This window comes from Leptosomus discolor, chromosome 4 (genome assembly GCF_034619465.1).
Source record: "Leptosomus discolor isolate bLepDis1 chromosome 4, bLepDis1.hap2, whole genome shotgun sequence".
Lineage (NCBI taxonomy): Eukaryota > Metazoa > Chordata > Aves > Leptosomiformes > Leptosomidae > Leptosomus > Leptosomus discolor.
The window spans coordinates 83,683,419-83,705,753 of NC_141394.1; the positions used below are offsets into that span (position 1 = coordinate 83,683,419).

Sequence of the window (22,335 nt, forward strand, 5' to 3'; positions counted from 1 at the left end):
TGGGGCCAGCCTCACCGGCGCCCCCGCCCCGGCTGGGCTCCGCTCCAGGGCCGGCCCCGGCCCCGCGGGACGGAGCCTCGGGGGCAGCCCTGCCGCTCCGGGGGCCGCGGGGGGGGGGGGGGGGCTACCGGCTGCGGGGGGCAGCCCCGGGCCCTCCTCCGGGCAGCCCCGCCCGCCGAGGATCTCCGCGCCTCGCCCCCACCCCCGCGGCCGCGGGCACTGGGTCCCACCGGCCCCGGCGCACCGAGCTCGCCCAGCCTGGGCGACCCGCGGCAGCCCCGGTATAGCCAGGGAGCACGAAGGGCAGGGGCGGGCAGGGCTGCCCGGGTGCCCCCCGCTCCTGGTCCATTGGCCACCCCTGCCCAACCTCCTCCTCAGCCCCGGGGCCGGGGCAGCCAGCTCTGGAGGGCGCAGAAGAGAAACCTCCGGTGAGGGTTTGCTCCTTCCACCCCTCCCTGCCAGCACTTTTCCGAAGGCCACAGCAGGACAGCCGGACAGACATCACCCCCTTGGCCATCCTGCTTGTCCTGGGTGTGCAGTGGCCCCCAGACCCAGGAGGCGGCCATCACCACAAGGGCAGCCGAGGCCCTGGGGGTCCCATCCCGCAGGAAAGCCCCATCGCAGGGTTAGGGTCTGCCCAGCCCCGTGGGGAGCCCTGCCCTGAGCACAGGCAGCCCAAACCTGGAGCTCCTTCCTGGAGTGCGATGCCAGGGGAGGCCGAGGGCTGGGGAGCAGCTGGGGAGGTGGGTGCGTGGGGAGCTGCTTTGTTTGAGGTTACACAGGACCGGCTGTAACAGCCGGTGTGAGGTACACAGACAGGGCTGTCTGAAAGGTGGGCATAAGGGTGTGAGAGGGACATGCTGGTACCCCAACTCTTTGCCCCAAGAGACAAACCATGGTGAGAGCCCAGCAAATGCTTTATTGCCAAGGTCAGCACCTCCCTCAGCCCCTGGGCAGCAGAGATGGAGGCTGCCTCACTGTCTCCCAGACCAGATTGGTCCATACAGACAAGCAGGGCCTTCGTGCCAAGAGCCAGCCCTGGCACCAGCTGCCCAGCCTAGTGATGGAGAGAGCTGGACAGTCCAGCCTGCAGGCAGGGACTCTCCCTTGGCATTAATGCACTGTGCCATGCTCCAAGACCACCACCCTAAATACTGCCCGTGTGGCTCCTGCAAGGCCTGGTGGTCCCCAGGCAGCCTGGGGGTGTTGCTGGCTCCTCAGCACAGGCAGAGGGTGCTCAGCAGGCAGGAACAGTCAGGGCAGGAGTGGAGGGGCCCTGATGCCCAAATCTCCTGTGATGGCAGAAATATCTCTGTGTCGCCCAAGCACCCTCACAGCCTAGTCCCCTGCTTGTATCCCAGTGGCATCCTGCTCCCCCCTAGGCCATGTCCCCCGTCACGTGTACCTGCCCTGCTCAGGGTGCCCCCCTGCTCCGACATTGCATGGGATGGGGGTCAGCCTGTCCCATGGCACTGCCTACCCGTGCCCGCACCCAACGCAGAGCGCTCAGAGGAGACGTCCCAGGAGCCGAGCACCAGGAGAGCTGCCCCAGGCCACTGGCAGGGCAACGAAGCCCAGCTTGCTGTAGAAGCTCAGCTGCTGCCGGTCAGTGGCACTGACCTGGCAAAACACTCCCCGCGACCCTGGAAGGGAGGTGAGAGGTCAGGCCCCTGGCACTGGGAACCCAGCGCTGGGGCTGGGGGCCAGTGGTTGGGACGCCCTCCACATGGGGGTCAGCCTCTCCATTGCCCTTTGGCACCGGCTGCCTGCATGACGCCCCGAGACAGGCCCATGTGTCCCCTGGTGCAAGGGGAGGGCACAGTGCCTGGGAGCCAGGGCCAGACTGCATCGGAGATGGGACAGGGAGCCCCGGTGAGGGCTACCCCAGCCCCGTGAGGAGAGATGGGGTGCAGGTGGGGCTGGCTCCCAGCTCTGGGGTGGGCAAGGGAGCAGTCGGGATGGGGCTGTGCGGGATCAAGGGGGCTGTAGTGCCCCCAGCACGGCGGCCCATGCTCACCATTGGCCCTCAGTGCGCTCAGCAGGCAGATGGCCAGGCTGCGGCTGGCCCCCACGTCCAGCACACGGGGGGCCATGCCCAGCTGCACCAGGGAGGGGAAGCGCCGCAGCACAGGCAGGGGCACAGCCAGTGGCTCTGCATGGAAGAAGAGCAGTGCTTCCTCCAGGGCATCCTGCAGGAGACAAACACAAGTGAGGGAACCCCCTCCATCCCCCCCCGTACCTGCTCCCCTCTGCTCCAAGTGCCCCCTCACCTGTCCCAGAGCTGAGGCACCTGCACCCAGGTCGCGGGGGTACTTGTGCCGTGTGGCTGGCAGCCAGCTGCTGTCTCGCTGTTGCAGGAAGCCTTCAGCGCAGAGTGCTCCCGCTGCATAGCCGCATGGACCACCCTCATCCTCCAGCACAAACGTGTACTCGGGGCTCAGGCTCAGGAAGCTGCCCAGCAGCCTGCCAGCCAGAGCAGGAGCGCAGCTGAGCTGCCAGCTGGAGCCCAGCCTGCCCCAGGGACAGCTCAGAGCAGCTGGCCTCCTCCTTCCTGCCCCGGTGGGACAGCACCCCAGCACCCTCCGAACTGCCCCTTTGAGACACTCCCAGCAGAAGCCCTTAGCCAAGAGGGAGCCCTCACAGACGGCAGGTCCAGCCCCACGTCCAGCCCCAATGAGTCCAAGCCATGGCTGGACAATGGGTCCATCCCACGGCGGCTGCCACGACCCAGCTGGACATCAGGGCAGGGACTGCTCTCCCTGCCGTCTCCTGCAGGGTCAGGCCACTGCCAGCTGTGGTGCGGGCAGAGCTGGTCCCCCGCAGGCCACTGCCTCGCCCCACGGCCCAGTGTCCTCCAGCGCGTGGACGGGCTGGGCACATGCCTGGCAAGAGGGAGCCCCAGAGGGGCTGCATCTCACCTGTCACCGAGGAGATCGGGGTAGGCCATGAGGATCTCTGCGACTTTGGGATCACAGTCCAAACTCTCCCGGCACATCCGGTAAAGCTCTCCCTGGAGGACCCAGACCCACCTCAGCCCTGGCTCTGCCTGCTCTGCCCAATCCCTGCCCCACCGCTGCCCCGCCAAAGCCCCCGCCGCAGCACGGTGTGCCCCCAGCTGGCCGAGGCGGCCATACAGAGGGACCACGGGCAGGGCTGTGGCCTCCAGCACGTCCTGGCCAGGGGAAGGTATGCAAGTGTGTGCTTCAGCCATCCAAGGGCGCTGGCATCTGCACCAAGTGATGCACCGTGCACCACCTTCTGCCGCCTCTGAGGCTCGTTACCACGGCACAGCAACACTTCAAAACCAGAAATTGCCATTCCGGTCAGGCATCCCTGAGCAGCAGCAGCTGCTGAAGAAACACTGCTCGCCCAGGACGGAGTGTGCTCAGAGCGGCTGCAGCAGCAGCGAAACCAACACTGAAACTCAAGTCTCCACAGGGCATGTCCAAAGTGGGACATCCTAAAATTTCGCATCTTGGTCCGATTTGATTTTGCTGTTGCTCACAGGATCAGTGAAAAGAAGATCCTGATAAAAGCATCTCTTCCCAACGGAAAGGCTGCCTTGATCCCTGAACGATAAGGGCAGGACAGGACATTTCTGAGCGCCGTCCCCAGAACGGGCTGAAGTGCTTAGCTGGGTTTTTCTCTCAAAGTTTCACTGGACACAAACATTCAGCTTGTTATTTAGCCTGATCAGATGAAATCTGACAACAGGCAATTGAACACAAGCTCTTGCAATGGGAATTGCTGGCAGCTGCAGTCTGATACTACAATCTGCTCTCATCCGCTTGCAACTCCACCTCTGCTCTGTACAAGTGCTGCAGCTGTGCATTGCCAGGCACCGTATTTAGCAGGGGTGTGCATTTGTGGTGGCTGGATCTGCAGCGTTAGCGTTTCCTTTAGCTAGGAGAGGCAGTGGGGTGAGGGAGCAGGGTGCTCGCTGCAGGCCACGTGGTACATGGGGAGCCCAGGGCTCTGCTGGATCTGTCAGCAGTTTAACTTGTGTGTCCACCCACTTCCAAACTCTCCCTTTCCCTCCCCATCCCATCGAACTGCTGGGATGTCAAACAGGGCAAGGGGGCTGGCAGCAAGCAGGTCATGGCTGCAGAGGCTGCTGCCTCTCCAGAGGGGAATCATCCTGCAAACTGGATGAGTGAAGAAGGGACTGATTTGGAGATGAACCTCGGCAGGCTCAGGCAGCACCCAGAGCTGCAGACTGATGAAGGCTGCAGGAGGTCGCCATCCATCCAGACTTGCCCTGGATCTTTCCTGGCATCTGCTCACAGCCACCACTGGAGATCAGCGCTGGGGATGCTCTGGAGATCGTCCTTGCAACCTGGCGACCCCGAGTGTGTGCCGGTTTATCTGCGGCTGTGCCTGCTGCTCACTTCTGAGCCAGGTCTCCCTCTCCTGCTGCTGGCTGCCAGGAGGGGCTCTGCCCGGGTGCTTGTTGAAGGGAGGCAGTGGTGGTCCCTGCCAAGGCTGCTGGCCTCAACGCTCGCTCTCCAGCCCAGGGGGCTGACAGGCTGCTGGACACAGCCCTGAGTGACCTGTCCCAGGCTGGCCTGCTCTGCGCAGAGGCTGGACCCCAGAGGTCCCTTCCCACTGCCTCACCCTGCACTGCTCAGCCTTGGGGTCAGCAGCAGCAGAGCACGTATCTCGTTAGCACACATACAGCACAGGCCACGCAAAGGTGAGCTCTGGCCCGAGTGGTGTGGGCCACCCGCTCGGGTCCATGGCTCCCACCTTGTCCAGGGGCAGCAGCGGGCGCAGCAGGTACAGCTGGCTGGACGGGAAGAGCGGAGGTGGGTGGTAGAAGAGGTCACAGCTGTTCCCCACAGGCAGCAGTGCCTGGAAGAGATGCAGTCCATCAGGGAGCAGGTTGCCCTGGCTCCAGACTTGTCCTGGAGGCAGCAGGAGGAGGGTCCCCCTGAGGCACCCAAGACCCCAGCAGCCATGACCAAGGCGCAGAGGCCCGGGGCAGCTCTGCCTTCCCAAGCTTGCAGCAACCCAATGGCAGGGCCAGGAGCAGCAGCTGGGATCCTGGCCTCCCAATGGCTCCTTCAGTCCCCCCCCCCGCCGATACGGGCACACTCTCACCTGCAGCTCTCCAAAGAGGCCTCCACGATGTGCCCAGGGCTCAGCGTCCCCCCCCAGCAGGATCGGGGCAGTGATGCTCTGGCACCCTGGAGGCAGCAGGAGACAGACACATGCAAGGTGAAAAAAACTTGCTGGCCCAGGGGGAGATCAGCCTCCATCACACAGCAGCATCACGATCCACACTGCTCACAGCTCCAAGGATCTGCCTCCCCAGCTGTGCAGCCCGGGCAGCCAGCCCCATGCATTGGGGTAGCAGCACACCCTCCCCAGCCGGGCTTGAAATGGGGAAACGGGGAAAGGAACGATCTTGCCTCTGTGAAAGGTGTAAGGTAAAGACACAGCTCCTGGCCACAGCTGGAAAGCTGCAGCCTGGCACAGAGCGCAGCACCCTGCTTTGCTGTCCAGCCCGCCAGCTCTGCAGTGCCTGTGGAACCTGCCCTGCTTGCAGCTGCTTCCTTGCAGCAGTGGTTCAAGGCACACGGCCCTGTCCCACGCTGAGCTTGGAGACACTCTCACGTTGTCATCTGGTAACAGTTCTTGGTTTGTCAGGGGCCACAGGGCCCACAAAGCAACCAGGGAACCCTGAACCAGAGGAACAGGGGCATCCAAAGTGATGTACAGGCATCCAAAATCAATCCTCGCCTCTGTCACTTGGGGCATTACTGCTTCCAACGGCCCATGGATCCCTCTTACCAGAAAGGCTAAAGGGTCCTTGGGTTGAAGGGCTGAGGAACCATGTCCTAGAAACAAGGCATTCCTTCCAGGACTTTGAGAGATGGCAAAGAGCCGCTCTGATGACTGCCCTGTCCCCAGCAGCAGTGCCCCATCCTGCCCCGCTGTGCCAGGGCACGCAGGGGTGCCAGCCTTCCTGCAGCCGTTCCTGCTCCGCTCGGCAGGCAGCACGTGGGGAGGGGCAGCCCGACAGCCAGCGCTGGCCGCTGCTGCGGAGCTGGAGGTGACGGGGGGCAGCAGGCAGGGCCCCGCCGCCCGGGCAGACGAGCCGGGGCAGCACTGGTACTTACAGCCAAAGCAGCTTCCCCAGGTGCCCGTGGGGTCAGGGTCACAGAGGAGACGCCCGTCTGCAAAGGAGGGGAGGCAGTGAGACAGGGTCAGCGGCGGGGAAAGTGTCCAGGGGAGGTGCACTCCCAGGAGAGACCCTGGCACCCCCAGCTGGACACAGGGACCCCAGACCTCTGGTAGGGGGTCCCAGACACCCAGGGGCACCTGCGCTTCAACATGGCTGGTTTCGTCCAGGGTGCGAATCCGCGCTACAGGGGCTGGCTGAGGCCCAGCATTGGCCACGTACCCAGCCAGAGGACAAAGGCACTGGCGGCCAGCAGCACGTTGCGGATGTCCCAGAGGTAGGGGTGGAGGTCATAGAGCAGTGCCCGTCCGGCGCTGCTGACGAAGTGGCTGTGCAGGCGGCAGGTCTGAGCGCAGAGCAGCTGGAAGGACTGGGCTCGGCCGCGCCACTGCGTGCCCTGTGGACGAAGTAGGCATCAGCACGGCCACAACAGGCACCATCCCGCAGCAGTGCCCGGACCAGCCTTACCCCACAGGCATCGGGTGCTGTGGCCGGGACCCCCACGCTGAGGCTGTTCGCCCGGATCCACCGAAAGTGCTCCAGGAGTTGCTGCGCCAGTGACCCATGATGGTAGGGCAGGTAGAAGAGCTCAACCAGCATCCGCACCTCTCCCAGAGTCAGAGGTGCCGTGGGGCTGGACCTGGACTCCTCTAGGGTCACTGGTGCTGTGGGGCTGGTCCTGGACTCCTTGGGGGTCAGTGGCACCATGGGGCCAGACCCAGACTCCTCCAGGGTCATCAGGGCCATGGGGCTGGACCCAGCCCCCTGTGGGGTCACTGGTGTCATGGGGCCAGGGCTGGCACCAGCCCCACCAGTAAGTGGTGCTGGGGGGCCAGGACTGGTGTCAGCCCCACCAGTAAGCAGTGCTGTGGGGCCAGGGCTGGCACCAGCCCCACTGGTAATTAGTGCTGGGGGGCCAGGGCTGGCACCAGCCCCACCAGTAAGTGGTGCTGGGGGGCCAGGACTGGTGCCAGCCCCACCAGTAAGCAGTGCTGTGGGGCCAGGGCTGGCACCAGCCCCACCAGTAAGCGGTGCTGGGGGGCCACAGCTGGCACCAGCCCCACCAGTAAGCAGTGCTGGGGGGCCAGGGCTGGCACCAGCCTCAGGCTCTGGGGGTGTCTGGGGCATGTCACTCCTTCTGGTCTCAGGCTGGGTACTGCTGGGGAGGTGGGGGGGGCTGCCACCCCCCATCCTGGCATCACTGGTAGGTAGGGGAAGCTCCTGGCTGGTGTTGACCCCATTGCTGCAGCATATGGGGGGACCTGGGCTGTGGAGGGTCTCAGTAGCCACTGGGGTTCCTGCAGACCAGGCACTCCCAGCCGTGCTGGGCAGAGCAGAGGGCTCACAGCTTGCTCTGCTCCCCATGGTGAGCTGGTCCTCACCCCCTGTGGGGCTTTGCCGACCACCAGCGGCAGTCCTGCTCCCACTGCCCTTCTCCAGCTCCGAGGTCACTTTCCTCCTCCCCTCCCCTGATGCCACACCACAGGGCTCAGGACCATGCTGGTCTGCCCCACTGGGAACAGAGCCTTGGAGCTGGGGTTTGGGCATGACCTCCTGTCCTCCTGCTGTGCCGGGCTGCAGTCTCGTTCCTCCCTTGAGGCTGACACTGGGGTGTCCCGGGGTCCTTCCTCCTGGCAGAAAGGAGCAAGGGGACAGCCCCTCTGGCACCTGCACGGAAACTGCTGCCGTGGGGCAGGACAGCCCTGGGGGCGGCCATGCCGCAAAGCTCCATCTCCAAGCTGGCAGGGACCAGGGAGCTGCCAAGACCACGAGCTTTGCATCGCTCTGTGATCTGAAGTTCAGGCATCCGTGGCTGGTGAGGCCACAGGCTTTGTGGAGGCAAAAATTGCAAAACACCAAGCTTGCACCTGGCTGAAGTCCCTCTTCCAGAGCCATATCATGGCCCTCGCTCCTGTGCTGCCAGCCAAGGAGACCCCCTCTGGGATGTGGCCAGGGCAGGAGCACCCACGGGGCAGCATGGCACGACGGACACCCATGCGTGCCCACCACGACACACGCAGACCCTGCCACAGCGCCAGCCAGAGTGCCCCATCCAAACAGGCAGGGCACAGAGGGGCTCCCTCACCCCACTGAGCTTCCAGCAGAGCTGGTCCAGCACTCCGGAAGGGGTGAGGGATGCTGCATGGTGCAAGCTCATCACCTACCTTGCTCCAAGGCCTGACGGTTGATCTCGGCCACCCAGTCACGCAGAGCCAGCTCTAAGGCCTCCTGGGGGCTGTAGCTTCCATCCTGTGGGCCTTCGCCGTCCCCCAGGGCTGCCGCAGTCTCCATCCCTAAGGAACTGGAGCTCATCAGCCTAGACAGCCCCACTCTGCTTGACGGAGCTATCTCATGCCACACTGAGGGCGGGCAGCTCCCTGCCAAGATGTCCTCAGGATGGATCCCATGCCCTGGGATCCCAGGTGGTGCCCAGCCAGCAGAGACACCTCACCCAGGTTGCCATGCAGGACAGCCTGCACAGCCACGGCAAAGACAGGCTGTGACGGGCAGGGCCCTGCCCCGGGTGTACAAGCTCACTGCTGGCACTGGGGCCCCACGTACAGAGCTGCCTGGGGCGCTGGAGCCAGGTACCTGTGTGATCAGGGTGGGCACAGCTCCCCAGCTCGCTACGGAACCAGCTGCCCAATGTGTGTATGGGGATGAAGTTGGCCTGGAGCTCGCAGTTGGGGTTGAGGAGCAGTCCATGGAGCCTGGGCACGAGGCCAGGGGCACGTCCTGTGTAGGGGCCCAGGAAGACACGTCTGCAGTCATAGTCGTTGGCATACAGGTTGTCCCAGATGATGGGGCGGCGCTGCAGGACACCCTCCGCCTCCTCCAGCAGTGTGGCCGAGAGCTCCTGTGACACCACCTTTGGGCCTGGAGCATCATGGCATGTACGTGCATGGAGCACACAGGCAGTACAGTCCACCATGCACGCTCACAACAGGGACATGCACACATCTGGGCATGGAGATGCCAGTCAAGTCACCCCACCCCGCCCTCGCTAGCCAGAAGGAGAGCAGACCCACAGCCCGACCCACTGCTGCCTGGCCGGGGCTGCACGCCCCGATGCTGAAAGGCACCATGACGGGGCCGCTTGCTGGCGCCTCTGCCGGGACAGAGCCCGTGGCTGCAGAGTCTGCAGAGGGTGGCTCTCGCTGAGAAGCCGCACAGGGCCACACACCCCACAGAGCTGGGCCAGGCGCTCACCTGTCCAGATGACACCGATCCCTGGGAGCAGCTCCTGGCCGATGGTCAGCAAGTAGCAGGACTGGCTGGGGCTGGGGGAGCACAGAGAGCTGCAGTACTCTGGGGAGAGAGCACAGAGCATCCCTTGAGGGGCAGAGAGACTGGAGAGGAGAGGCTGCCTGGGATCAATGGATCGGGTCTGGGGAGATGCGCAGTGCAGGGAATACAGCATGCACGGCTGCTGAAGCACCAGCCCATCTGCAGCCTGGTCCTGTCCTGGTCCTAAGATCTCCAGGGCACGGGGGGCTGGGGGAAACGGTGGAGGCTGTCAGGGCAGCCATGTCTCAGCAGACACAGGTGCTGGCTGCAGCCAGCCAAAGGGCACCCCGGTCTGCTGCAGGGTGCCACGGCTGGCCAAGCACCAGGCTGCCGGGAATGGGGTGGCTGGGGCCGCACGGCTGCAGGGGTACCTGTAGGGCAGAAGAGGAAGATGGAGGGTTGTCCCAGCTCCTGGTACACCTCATTGGCCACAGAGGCCTGAGCCTGCGCCAGGGAGGGGAAGACGTCTCTGTCGGCTTGGCACATGCAGGGGTCGATGTCGTCAAAGAGCAGCGCAAACGAGCGGCACCCCATGGCAGCCACCTGCGGGCACGGGCACGGGCTGCTAGGATCCCTGGCAGCAGAGAGAAAGGAGGCAGCCAGCCCCGAACGAGCCCCTGCCACCCAGACCCGTAAGGCCAGCGGAGGCCTGGGGTGCCCGGCTGGACGGGGCGGGAAGAGCAGCCCTCGCCGCGTCCCCCACGTCTGCGCGGCGGACGCCGCACGCAAGGCCCAGCCGCTCTGCGGCACGTGCCAGCCCCGCGGCCACGGCCCACCTGGCTCCAAGCCCTGAGCACGGTCACGTTTGCCGTGGGCCAGGAGCCCTTTCAAACCAGAGTCCGTGCTGCGGTGCCCCAGGTGTCACCTGCACTCCCACCCTGCCACCGCGGGGCAGCTCCGCTGACCACCCCCCGCGCCGCAGTCCTGCATCGCCCTGCAGCACCGGGAGCCCAGCAGCAGGAGCGGAGGCCGGCAGAGCCTCAGGATGAGCCTCGCCGCATGCCCGGGAGGGTGGTCCTGGTGCCAAGGCTGGCTGGGGGCAGCTGGAGAGGTGGCCGGGCATGGCACAGCGCAGGGCCACTGCAGCCCGGGCTGTGCCGCAGGGAGGAGCAGCTGCCCACAGAGCAAACCTGCCGTGCTGGCGGCTCTTCACCTGGGGCCGGGGGCTCAGCACCAGCCTGCACTGGCCTCCGGTGCTGCCCAGCAAGCTCTGGGGCTTGGCCGGTCCCATTCCTGCCCCAGCAGTCAGGCATCCACGGAGCCATCGGGTCTCTGTCACCGTGACAGGGACAGCACGTGTGCCACCAGGCACCCCACGGAGCTGCTCTCTGATGCGCAGCAGCAGGAGGGGTTTACAGCCCCATAGCAGCCTTTGGGGTGGGCACGGGGCCCACACACAAGCACGTGTGCCCCTCTCCCGGGAGCAGTGGGATGAAGGAATGGCCCACGGTACCTGCCTGAGTTTTTGCTGCAGCAGGAGCCGGTCCCCAGCACTTGAAAACACCATGTCCTGGCCAGCAGAAATGGCGAAAACAAACTCCACACCCTGCTCTTGGGCAGCTTCGATGAGAGACCGCATGTGTGCTGGGGACAAAGCAGAGGGGGTGCTGTGAGCGCTGGGAGGCAAGGGATGGAAGGTGACAAGGGATGGAAGGTGACATGAGATGGAAGGTGACATGGGATGGAGGGAGACAAGGGATGGAGGAGGAGGGAACCACAGTGACCTGAACAGAAGGAGCTGAGGGCACCAGGAGGCAGGAGAGAGCGTCTGGAGGGGAGAGGCCCAGGAGAGCTCCCACTCCCTTGGGACACAGAGGACTCCACAAGGGATTGTGGGCCCTGGCATATTCGAGCATGCTGCCAGAGACCCATGCAGGGAGCTCCCCATGCTGGGTGGGCTCCGAGGCGATCCCATGCGATGGGCAGGGTCTGGGGGTCTCCATGCACGAGGCAGGGCCTGCGGGGCTCCCTGCAATGGGCAGGTTCCTGGCAGGAAGGGGGGTGACCACCAGGCTGACCCTGGCCGAGATGCAGACCATGCTTCACCCTTGAGGACCCGGGACGCCTGCCGCCCACCCGCGCTGGGGCCCAGCAGAGCCGCTACCTGCCTCATGCTCTGTGTAGGGCTCTCGCCAGAGCAGCCGGTGCTTCAGCTCATCCTTGGGCGCGTACATGTAGCAGTTCAGCCCCTGGCGTTCCAGCCTGTGCAGCGAGGACAAGGGGTCACCCAAGGCTCTAGACGGGCTCTTTGCAAAGAGACACCCGGGCAGATGCCAGCCCGCAACACCAAGAGCTCCTCGGCACGCAGCACCCTCTCCTTCCCCGGAGCTGCACCGTCTCCCACAGGCTTCCAGCCTCTGCTCGCACAGAGCCCCCAGACTGCGGAGCCACACCTCACCCAGTGCTCCCAGTGCTGAGCCCAGCATTTGTGTTGTTTAGGGACCTCCAGGAAGATAACGCATCTGGATGAGAAAGTCTCAGAGACCGGCAGGACATTGCCTCCTGGGAGATTGGTTAACAACCTTGCTGCGGAAAAAGCGTGGGGGAGGGACCAGCTTAGTCTAAACAGGCTGTCTGAACCACTTGACAAAGTTCTGTGATGAAGAAATGCTCAATGTCCTGAGCAAGGAAGGGAGGAGGGGCGAGAGCAGCCTCCAAGGGAGGAAGGGGGATGCTTGGGGGAGACTGAGAACAAAACAGCCAAGGAGGCAGAGGATGGGGCTGCAGTGATGGGGGAAGTAGCTTAGTGTTCTGCTGCTCCCTGTGCGCCCCCCCAGGGTGCAGGTGGCCCCAGGCCTGGAGCCCAGCTATAGGGCTCCATCAAGCCAGACCACCCCTGCAGCAACTCTTTCAGGGCTTGCTGTGAGACCTGTGGAAGCACTTAGCATCTTGTGCAACCATGTTTGGGGTGGTTTTCTTTTCTCTTTCTCTTCAGCTATGTTTCTAATTGTCTAATCAAGAACCAAACTTGTTTCTAGCCAAAACACACAGGCTGCAAGGTTGCCTGTTGTGATAAGTGACTCCAGATGAAGAGGTATGTACAAGCTAGTTGCCCCTCTGGATGTGAGGGGCCTCCGTGGACCAGGACCAGCGGAAACACCCTGGAGAGCTGGCACCACACTGCTGCCCCAAGCTCAGTGTGCAGGAGCAGGTCTGCCTGCCAGGCACAGTCTGGGCTGGGGTACCTCTCTGGAAACCACGCACGCTCAAGGAGCCCTCACGACTGCAGACCCACTCACGTCATCCTCTTGAAAAGCCCATGTCCTGCCTGCAGGCTGGCCTGACTCCACCAACAGTCCCTCTATGCCTGCTGCAACACTCCCAGATCATGCCTTGATCACTTGAACAGGTCAAGACCTTCAAAGCTATTGCTCTACAACTGTTTTTGCAGCTACTGGGGCTCACTGGGGCTGTTTTGCAGTCTTGCATTTTTCCATCTCCTCTCCAGCGAGACACCAGCACAGGACACAGCACTGCAGCCTCAGCCCAGCTCTGGATCGGAGGCTGCAGCCTCCTCACCACCGCTGCCTGCCCTGGTCTCCCTTTCCTCTCGCTGCAGCCAGGCGTGCCCTGCACCACCTGCCCAGCTCCTGCCCAAGCGCCTTTCTTCTGGCTGTGTCAGGTGGTGTTTCAATGGAAGGGGCCCAGAGCGGTCTGTGTGTTTACTGTTGGGATGATGTGCATGTCACATGCCACATGCCACCGTGGTCTGGCAGACCTCCAGAGGCAGCTCTGCGGCAGCTGCTGTGCACACCCTGCCAGTGAGGCTTGCAGAGCAGCTCCGGGGAGCCTGCACCCCTCTCTGCTGCACCCAGTTAACGTGGGGTCCAGCACTGCCCCTGTAATGGGGATGAGGATTCATCAAGGTGCAGCATCTGGCACCAGCAGTAACTCTGCTTTCACTGAAGTCCTTTTACGAGGAATTCACAAGCTGCTGGCATTAGAATCACAGAATGGCTTGGATTAGAAGGAACCTTCAAAGATCATCCAGTCCAACCCCCTGCCCTGGGCAGGGACACCTCCCACCAGACCAGGTCGCTCCCAGCCCCATCCAGCCTGGCCTTGAGCCCTGCCAGGGAGGGGGCAGCCACAGCTGCTCTGGGCAGCCTGTGCCAGGGCCTCACCGCCCTCACAGGGGAGAACTTCTTCTTCCTTCTGTCCAGCCTACATTGACCCTCCTTCAGTCTAAAACCGTTACCCCATGTCATGTCACTACAGGCTCTGGTAAAAAGCTCAGCTCGGTGTCATCTGCAAATGTGCCAAGGGTGCACTCAATCCAGCTATGTCAATGGTGAAAACATTAAACGTCATTGGTCCCAGTATGGACCCCTGGGGGACATCACTCGTTACTGGTTTCCACCTGGGCGTTGGGCCATTGGCTGCAACTCTTCGGACGCAGCCATCCAGCCAGTTCCTTGCCCATCCACACAACATGCACTACTTACATACTCACTCCTCGCTGCAGTTTTGATAGGTTAAGCCCTGCACTAGCTTCTTCATTCCTCAGCCAAGCACAGCCAGAGGCTCCTGGGCTGGAGGTACCCGATCGCCAGTGCAGGGGTGCATGTGGGAGGACCCAGCCCCCAGCTGCGCTGCTCCTGCAGCTGCAGGGCCCCCAGGACACATCTCGCGGGCAGCCGCGGCACCCGCTTCAGCAGTGCACGAATCCTGCACAGCAGCTCCCTGCGGGGGGACAGAGAGCACGAGGCAGAGGAACCCCGTCCTGCACATCTACGCCTTGATCTGCAGACATTGAAAGGCCTGTCAGAGGAGCTCTTTGGAACTGCAAGAGTTTGCCAAGCCCTGCAGGCAGAAAGCCCTGGAGGGCTGAAAAGTGGTGAGTGCTGAAGCAGAGCTTTGGCAGGGTGGGCAGCGGAGCTGGGCAAGCGCACACCCGTGGCAGGACGCCGCGCCTGTGCAGTCTGCGAGTGGCAAAGACAAAGTGCGTGGAGAATAAAGGAGCAAATGCAGCATTCGGATGGAGTGATTTGAAACGGCTGTTAAGCTGGGCTTCGGCCAACAGTATACGTCCTAATACAGCCAAGCATACAGTCCTATCTAGATAAAGTACAGAAGATGTGGTGTCTGAAGTAACAACTTAACATAATGAGCAATTAGTTGAACATGAATGTCTTCCGCTATGCCAATCAGCATAAGAAAGAGCCCCAGATGAATCCCTGTGGAGCAACAGGCTGGACTAGGGAGGGCGTGGCAGGGACGCTGATAAACTAGAGTGAGTCAGCCAAGGAGCCGCACACACAGACATGGGTGAAAGCCTGCGAGCAGCAGAGTCTTAGAGCCCGGTCTGCTCATCTCCCCAGGGGAAAGCCTCAGCCAGCTCCAGAGGAAGAAAAGCCACACCCAGCAGTCAGGGGCACGGCGGGGTCCAGGGGTGACTCACTGGGACAAGCATTTGGGTGAGACAGGAGAGGAAGGTCTCCAGCTCTCCAGATGCTCCACTGCAGACAGAGCTGAAGGGCAGCAGGTCTGAGAGAGATCAGGGCCTGCCTGATTCAGGAGATCAGACTGCACTGTCATAAGGCCGTTTCTGGCCTCAAAAAGCACAAACTCTTTCCAGAATCTCCCCAGCAATCCAAGACTCACTGGAAATTATCAGGATGGGGCAGACACCTCCCTAGACAGCGTTTTTGGCACTCTTGTATAAAAGCCATCTGATATATTAATTTACTTTTATTTATCCTCCTTATTAGACGATGTTTTACATTTTCCCACGATGAACAGACTGGCAAGCACTTCATGTACCACATGATAGAAGTGTCTCATCTTGTTTCTTTCCAGAGAAGAAAAACACCAGTGAACATACCACTCACATGTACAAACATGCGAACATACATCCCAGTCCAGTACCAGACAAGGCCATCATTAGATCTTCTCATTCCTAACACACTTTAAAACATCACATCTTGTCTTCCTTCCTGCGCGTTTCCCCCAAATTTTCCCAGCTAAGTTTTTCTGTATCTGCATCTGTGGTCCCTACTCGCACTTGTGACTGCACACACAGTCACCAGTGTGCTCTCACAGCATGACTTGCACATTTCCCACACGGTGCACGGCTGCCAGTGCCATCACCAGCACAGTCACCCGCACATGGCCCTGCCATCTGTGGCCCACTGCCTGGCCACCACCAGTGCCCTGCCCAGCCATCACGGTGCACTTCCCACACCGCCACCAGGCCACTGCCCCTGCTGCGCCCAGCACTCTCCACACCATCCCCAGGGTGCTGCCCGTGCCATCACCAGGGCAGTACCTGCACTGACCAGTGTGCCGCCCGGGCTATGACCGTCGAGCTGCCCATGCCGGATGCTCCACAGGAGGCCCCGCAGGGCCCCAGTTTGTTGGTGGTGGGTCCTGTCAGTGCAGCTCATCCCACTGACGGCCAGTGGAAGGGTGCCAGCTGCTAGGAGAGGGCTTTTTCCCTCCTGCACAGATCAACTCCCATCCCAAGGTGATTCTCACAACGAGCCAGTGACAGATCCTGCCCACATCCTTCCATCACAGGGACACATGGTGACACACAGGCATACCCGGGGACTCACAGTGACACAAGGGCCACCTCCACACTAGGCAGGGATGGCAGTCTCAGGATAAAGGGACCACCTGTGCCCACGCTGGAGCGATGCGGGTTTGTCGTGCCATGTTTCTGTTGGGATAAGCCCAGCTCAACCGAGGCGAGGCTGAAAGCACCCGCCTGGTACCCTTGCTGGGAGCGCAGGGTGACGGAGGCGGTGGCCCGGGGCGGGATGAGGTGGCCGCTTGCTGCTGGTGGCAGCGGGCACGCAGGGTGCTGTCCTGCGGCCAGCGCGCCCAGGGGGCTGGTGCCGCCTGGCATTGCCCAGCCCCGCACGGTTCGGAGGCGAGGCAGCGGGCGCTGGTCCGGCCGGGCCAGCCCCGCGGTGGGCTTCCAGCCCGAGCACGCCCCCACCTCCTCCCGCACGGACCCGGCTCCCCGCGCCCAGCCCCGGCCCCCTCCCGCCCGGGCAGCGCAGCCCTCCGGGAGCCTCCGAGGGCGGCACGTCCGGGCCCCTCCCCAGACCCTCCCGGCGGCCATCGCCCCCTCCCCTGCGGCGCGGGCGGCGGGATCCGGCCCTGCCCCACCGACGGCTCCCTGTGGGCCCGCGCCCCCCGCCTCAGCACCCGGGGCTGGTACCCACCCAGCCCCTCCGGGCCCCCTCCTCATTCCCGCGGGGCGCCCGGCGCCGGCCCGGCCCACCCAGCCGAGCACATCTGGCCGCAGCTGGGCGGCGGCGGAGCCCCGGCACCCTCTGCCGGCACCGGGCAGCACAGCGCGCTCCCGCCCGGCCTGGAGGAGCCTCTCCCCGGGCCGGATCCGGGGTGCAAGGGTGCTGGGACAGGGGGGCACCGCAGGAGCATAAGCCCCCTCGCTGCCGTCGCCCCGGCGTCCCAAAAGGCAGGCCGGCCCCAGGAGCCTCCCTCCAGCAGGTTTTCCCTCACCGCTCCTGCTCCACAGCACTCTGGCTTCCACCTTGCCTCTTTGCCACGGGCTAGTACCTTCAGAGAGGAAAATTCAGGGTACTTGCCATTGAAAGAGAAGTTTCCTCTGTTCCATAGACCATGGTCTCCCATAGAAACCTATAAAAAGGGAAAAAAAAAAAAAAAAAAAAAGCCAAAATGCAGTCGTCAGTAACTGCCTTAAAGCAGAGTCTCTCTCTGTACTCCCCCCAAGTGGCTGCTCTCAAACCCAGAGATCCAACTGTTCACCTCTGGGTACTTGACATGTCATCCTGCGATGATCTTGCTGGGCATTGGTATTCAAGCAAGTGGGTACAACATCTGTGCTTCTGTCCTTCCCAGAAAGAGGCAGCTGGGAACAAGTGCACAAGGTAGCACTTAACCTGGGAGGGGGAATTTGCATAGTAAAAGCCAAGCCTAGAGGAGACAGCTGGGGGCTGGCTACATTATAAGGCACTGTGGCACCATTTTGGGGTGCACCAACGCACAGAGCTATTCTACATCCATCCTAGAGTTTTTCTGCCTGGGGATTTTCTTCTTTACGGACTGCAGCTCTGTGTCTCTCTGCATCTCTCTGTGGCTGTGTAGCGTCAGGCTGTGTCAAGCAGAGCATCATCACTCCTGTATGGGCTATTAAACCTGCTCTCCCCATCTTTAATCACGCAGCTCAAACTGCAGCAAAATTGCACTGACACAGCTCTCCCCTACACCCTGCAAGCACACACCTGCATCGGAGCAGCGGGGTTTTGAGGCAGCGTCCCTGTCCCATGGCCAGCTGTTCAGACCAGCAGCACACGCCCAGCCTGCAGGGATGCTCATGAGTGCTGGGACTGGGACCCCAGTAGTCGCTTCACAGATACCTTGTCTATCCCCCACTGGAAAACACTGTCCCCATAAGCTTGCAAAGGCAAAATCCAGAGAGGGAACCTTGGGAGCAACCTTATCAGTTGTCTGCTAACAAAGACATCATCAATAAGCACCAAGGCTGGCCGCAAGGATATTGCCCTTCCAGAAGGTTCTCATCAACAAAACCAAACGCAGGAAATGCAGATCTGGAGTCAGCAAATTCCCAAGCATTTCTTAACATGTCCCCTTCTGCTGCTTGCAGGCTTTAGGCAGTGGCTGGGCACCAGTGTCTGACCCAAGCTTGAGGCTGCAGCACCACAGCAGCTGATGGTCTGCCCTGTGCTCTGCATGGCAAGGAACCAGTCTGTGACTGGACATAGTGAGCAGGGGCACTGCTGGACACGCAGCACCCACTCCCCTGTTGGGATGGCTTTCAAGGAAGGGCCCTTCCTGTTTCCACATGTAGGAAGACCTGGGAGGTCAGAGCTGTCAGAGCAAAGCCAGTGAGGAAGAACACCCAGCGGAAAGCAAGCCAGTTCACTGGGGGACAATGGGAGAACAGGCAGGTAAATGGGTTTGGAGAGGTGCAGATTTGACAGCTTCTTAAAGAGGAGGTTAAGGGGAACCTGTGAGTGCTCCAGCACAGACCTGAAATTTAGCAAGAAGAATCTTCAGTCACTTTGAGTCTCTGCAAGATCTGGCAGCTGCAATGTGAAGTCTCACAGAAAATACATGATGTCTTGAACAGCGATGGCAATCAGCCATACAGGCAGCTTCCTAGTTTCAAATGGGCTCTACATGATGGGCAATTTTTAAACCAGTCAATGCATTTTCTAGCAGATAAGGCCAACAGGGATATTCAGGGATACTGAGGGAAGTGAATGCATTCACTGAACTGGGCAGCGCACAGGGGCAGATCACAATGACTCTCTTAGTCTGGGAGAAAGGACCAGCTCTCCGTGTCTGGCACGAGGCCAGCACTGCCCAGAAAAGCACCCGCACTTTCCCAAAGCACCCGAGCGCACCGGCGCTGGTCTGCCTGGGAGGGGACCCCGATGCCCTGCTCCTTTTGGCAGGAGCCCACCCCGCAGCCCTCAACACCAGCGCCGGGCAATGGTGTGGCAGGTAGCGCCACGGCACACACTGAACGTTATCTTTGCAGACAGATCTTCTGCCCGCTTGAACATCTACGCGTCTGTTCTGTCTGCTTTGAAATAACATATATTCACATTACTAGCCATCCCCCACTGTGCACAGGGACAAATCTGTGGCCACTCAAGGATCCGAGCAGACGTTTCACCCAAAGAAGGTATTTCCATGATAAACAGATTTTCCATTTCCCAATTGGCACGAACTCCTGCTCAGCTCGCAGTGAGGTCCTAGGAGTCCCTGTACAGAACCTGCCTGCAAGTGCCTCTCTCACACTTTGCTGTGACCTGACACTGCCTTGCAAGTATGCCACTCACCCCCTACACATGCCCCGCCAGCGCAGCTCTCTGTTCAGGATGCCATCCTAGTGTGCTCCGCCCAGTAAAGTGCCTTAAATTGTACCAGCAAAATCTGTTTGTACCTGCGGCTGCACCTCCAAAGGAGTTATGCTGGTGCTCTGCTTTTTCGAAGGCACATCAGCACTGACGAGTGATGCTGTGCATTTGTACCTCAGCTCTCCCGTGGCCCAGGTCACGACATCAGTAACCCATCAACACCATTACTTGCCAAACTCTGGGCAATCTGGGATGTCCCTCAGCAATTTCTTCACAACCGTTAGCAAAGGCCTGATGAACACATTGGGAAGCAAAGCCCCCAGCCCCTCTCCTGTCCTGGGTGCAGGCCACCCAGAGGCGTCAGTCTGCCTGTGCTCTCTGACAGCTGCTGGCAATGCCTGGGGTGTCAGGAGGGAGCAGGGGCTCTGTGTAGGACCCTGCTCAGCAGCCCACCCGCCACAGCACCACTCTGTGCTCCCTGCCAGGGCCTGTCCTGCCAGGGTAAGGGTCGCCTGTCCTTCCTCACTCTCTAGGGACCTCCTCCTCCTGGAGTGGCTCTGCTGACAGATCTGTGTCCTTCTCTTTCCCAGGTCAGCTTTCCTATAGTAATGATTCTTGTCCAACTCATATTTCTTTTTACTATCAACTTCCCCATCCCTGCACTTTCTACTTATTTTGTGTTTATTTGTACGGTGCTTTTGAGGCAAGGCAGTGGTCAGTGGGCTTCAGCGGGGTACGGTGCTGCCAGGAAAAGCGGAGATGCTTTTGCCTAGTGGGTGCCAGGTCTGGCCCAGCTCCAGAGGTGCCGTGCTGCAGAAACAGGAGTTGGGGGCGCGAGGGGGGGGGGGGGGGTTGGAGCAGATGAACAGGGCCGAGCCCTCCAGAGCTGCCATGAGAGATCGGGCTCTTCCTGGCCAGCTCCGGCACGGCCAAGGCAGCGTTGCACTGTGGGAGGGAGGCAGGCGGGGCACACACCGGGATGCTCTCCTCGCGCCCGGGCGGAGAGAAAACCACTGCAGAGTGCTGGAGACAGAGCAGGGGCTCTCCACGACCCACTGCGGGGGTTCGGGAGTGGGTCGACTGTGCTGGGGTGGCTGCGGGTGCAGCAGTGCTCTGGGGAGGAGCTGGGGAGCGTCAGTGGGGGCGCTGGTCCCGTGCCCCCGGGCAGAGAGAGGGTGCTCTGCAGGGGTCCGGCTCCCTGCCTCCCCAATTCCCGGGGTCCCGGGCGCGGCTCGGGTCCCGGCGGCCCTTCCCGGCCCCTGTTCGCTCTGGGTGGACCGGGCCAGGCCCTGCAATGCCCGGACGGGGCCCCGGCCCCAGACGCGGCCCTGGAGGGACCTACCTTCCACCACGCCGCAGAGGAAGCGCGGCCGCCCCGCCATGGCCGCGCAGGAGCGGCCCTGCCGGTGCCGGGGCGGGCGGAGGCGTGCGCGGGGGCTGGAGGGGTGCGCGGAGGGATGCGCGGGGGACGGAGGGATGCGCGGAGGGGTGCGCGGAGAGGTGGCGGGGAGCAAGGAGGGACAGGGAAGTGTGGAGGGATGCGCGGAGGGACGGAGGGGTGCGCGGAGGGAGGCGCAGAGAGATGGAGGGATGCGCGGAGGGATGGAGGGATGCGCGGAGGGATGGAGGGATGCGCGGAGGGACGGAGGGATGCGCGGAGGGACGGAGGGATGCGCGAAGGGATGCGCGGAGGGACGGCTCCACCGCCTGCACGCCCCCCGCCGAGACGCGCCCGCCGCAGCGCCGGGGGTGGCCCCTGCGGGTGGGGCCGCGGCGGGGCCAGGGCGCGGGGCGGGGGGGGGGCGTGGTCCCCGCGTAGCTCCCGGGCAAAACCGCCCTGGGGCGGGCCGGGCGCTTCAGCCCATCCCGCAGGTCGCGGCGGGAGCAGCTGCCCGAGCCCCACTGCTGGAGCGGGCCCCCGGCAGCCCCTGGCAGCCCCGCCGGGCCGCAGCCCCCGGGTGGGGCCAGCTCGGTGCGGCGCCCGGTCCCGATCCGCAGCCCGGTGCCGGCCCGCGCTCCCGGCGCCCCAGGTGCTGCCGCCGCTGGACGGCCGGGCTGCCGCCGCTGCCGCCCGCTGGCACCGGGGCCCAGCCTGGTGCCCACACCAGCCCCCTACACCCTGTCCCCCACGTCCCCAGCTGCCGCTGTTCTCCCGGTGCAGGCCGAGGGCAGTTTGTCCCGTCTTTGCAGCTTCCAGGACTCAACAGCCCCAGGCCCCAGGGCTGTTTCCCGGCGGTTGGGTGTCGTTTTCCCCTTGTATTCATCACTGAGCTGGCGCCGTCCCGCTGGTACCCTCATGCCGGGCCCAGGGTGTGATGCTTCTCTGGCTCGCCAGGTCCATCAGATCAGGACCGTGCCCTGCCGGTGACTCCCCTGCTTGCACAGGTCAGGCTGCTCTGAGCTGTTGACACGTTTGGCTCGTGATCCTCTCCGTCCCACAGGTTCTGGTTTGCAGAAGTGCTGCCGCGTCACTAGTTCCCTGTCTTGCAGCTGCACAGTCACTGGTACCTGGCTACATGCATGACCGTGCGTTTGATGTCACTGAATTGCTCTGCTCTTTTTCTGACCACTTTCCTCTTTGTCAGTCTCAGGGTAAGGTGGTTCTGTGTCCTGCAGCATCCCTGTAGCCTTCCCCAGCCAAACGGCACCACAACCCAGAGAGCAAGTACGCGACTTTATTACTATGAGGCGTGAGGGATGAGGCCAGGAGGGCAGAGGTGCACCCCTCCTGCGGTGAGGCATTGCCGAGTGCCCTCTCAGCAGCTGTCACCACCTGCAGCCATTTCATCTAACCCACAGGCACGGGCTTGCGCAGGAGAAGCGGGCATCAGAGGCCTATAAAATCAGGGTCTGTGGTATCTTCCTGTTTCCTTTGCAGGTTAATGTAGTGCTAGGAAGCCAAGTCATGATGCCTGGGACGAAGAGCGACTGACCAGCAGTGACCTGGCAGGAAAGAGGCTATCAGAGTGCACTGTGGGGTAGCGAGGTCTGCCCAAAGCTCAGCAGGATGGCATGGAGGAGGCTGCGCAAAGCCCAGAGCAC

General features: G+C 62.4%; 1 protein-coding gene across 1 annotated transcript; it reads right to left on the reverse strand.

Annotated features, from left to right (window-relative positions):
- Positions 1–1,506: 1,506 nt before the first annotated feature.
- LOC147415773 (protein O-GlcNAcase-like) lies at positions 1,507–20,675 on the reverse strand. Its single transcript, XM_086464293.1, has 17 exons — positions 20,636–20,675; positions 17,032–17,083; positions 11,577–11,674; positions 10,926–11,056; positions 9,844–10,015; positions 9,395–9,493; positions 8,777–9,061; positions 8,350–8,478; positions 6,653–7,815; positions 6,407–6,581; positions 6,123–6,179; positions 5,101–5,186; positions 4,747–4,851; positions 2,919–3,010; positions 2,271–2,463; positions 2,018–2,189; positions 1,507–1,643 (listed from the first exon to the last, which is right to left on the reverse strand). Exons 1-17 carry the CDS (start codon positions 20,673–20,675, stop codon positions 1,507–1,509), a joined length of 3,186 nt encoding a protein of 1,061 aa, XP_086320419.1.
- Positions 20,676–22,335: the final 1,660 nt, after the last annotated feature.

Coding starts and splice junctions, on each gene's coding strand:
- LOC147415773 (XM_086464293.1), bottom strand. CDS start 20,675: ATGGCGGGGCGGCCGCGCTTCCTCTGCGGCGTGGTGGAAG. Junction 7,816..8,349: donor CCGTCAGGCCTTGGAGCAAG/GTAGGTGATGAG, acceptor CCTTTCTGCCAG/GAGGAAGGACCCCGGGACAC. Junction 2,190..2,270: donor GTGCCTCAGCTCTGGGACAG/GTGAGGGGGCAC, acceptor TGTCTCCTGCAG/GATGCCCTGGAGGAAGCACT.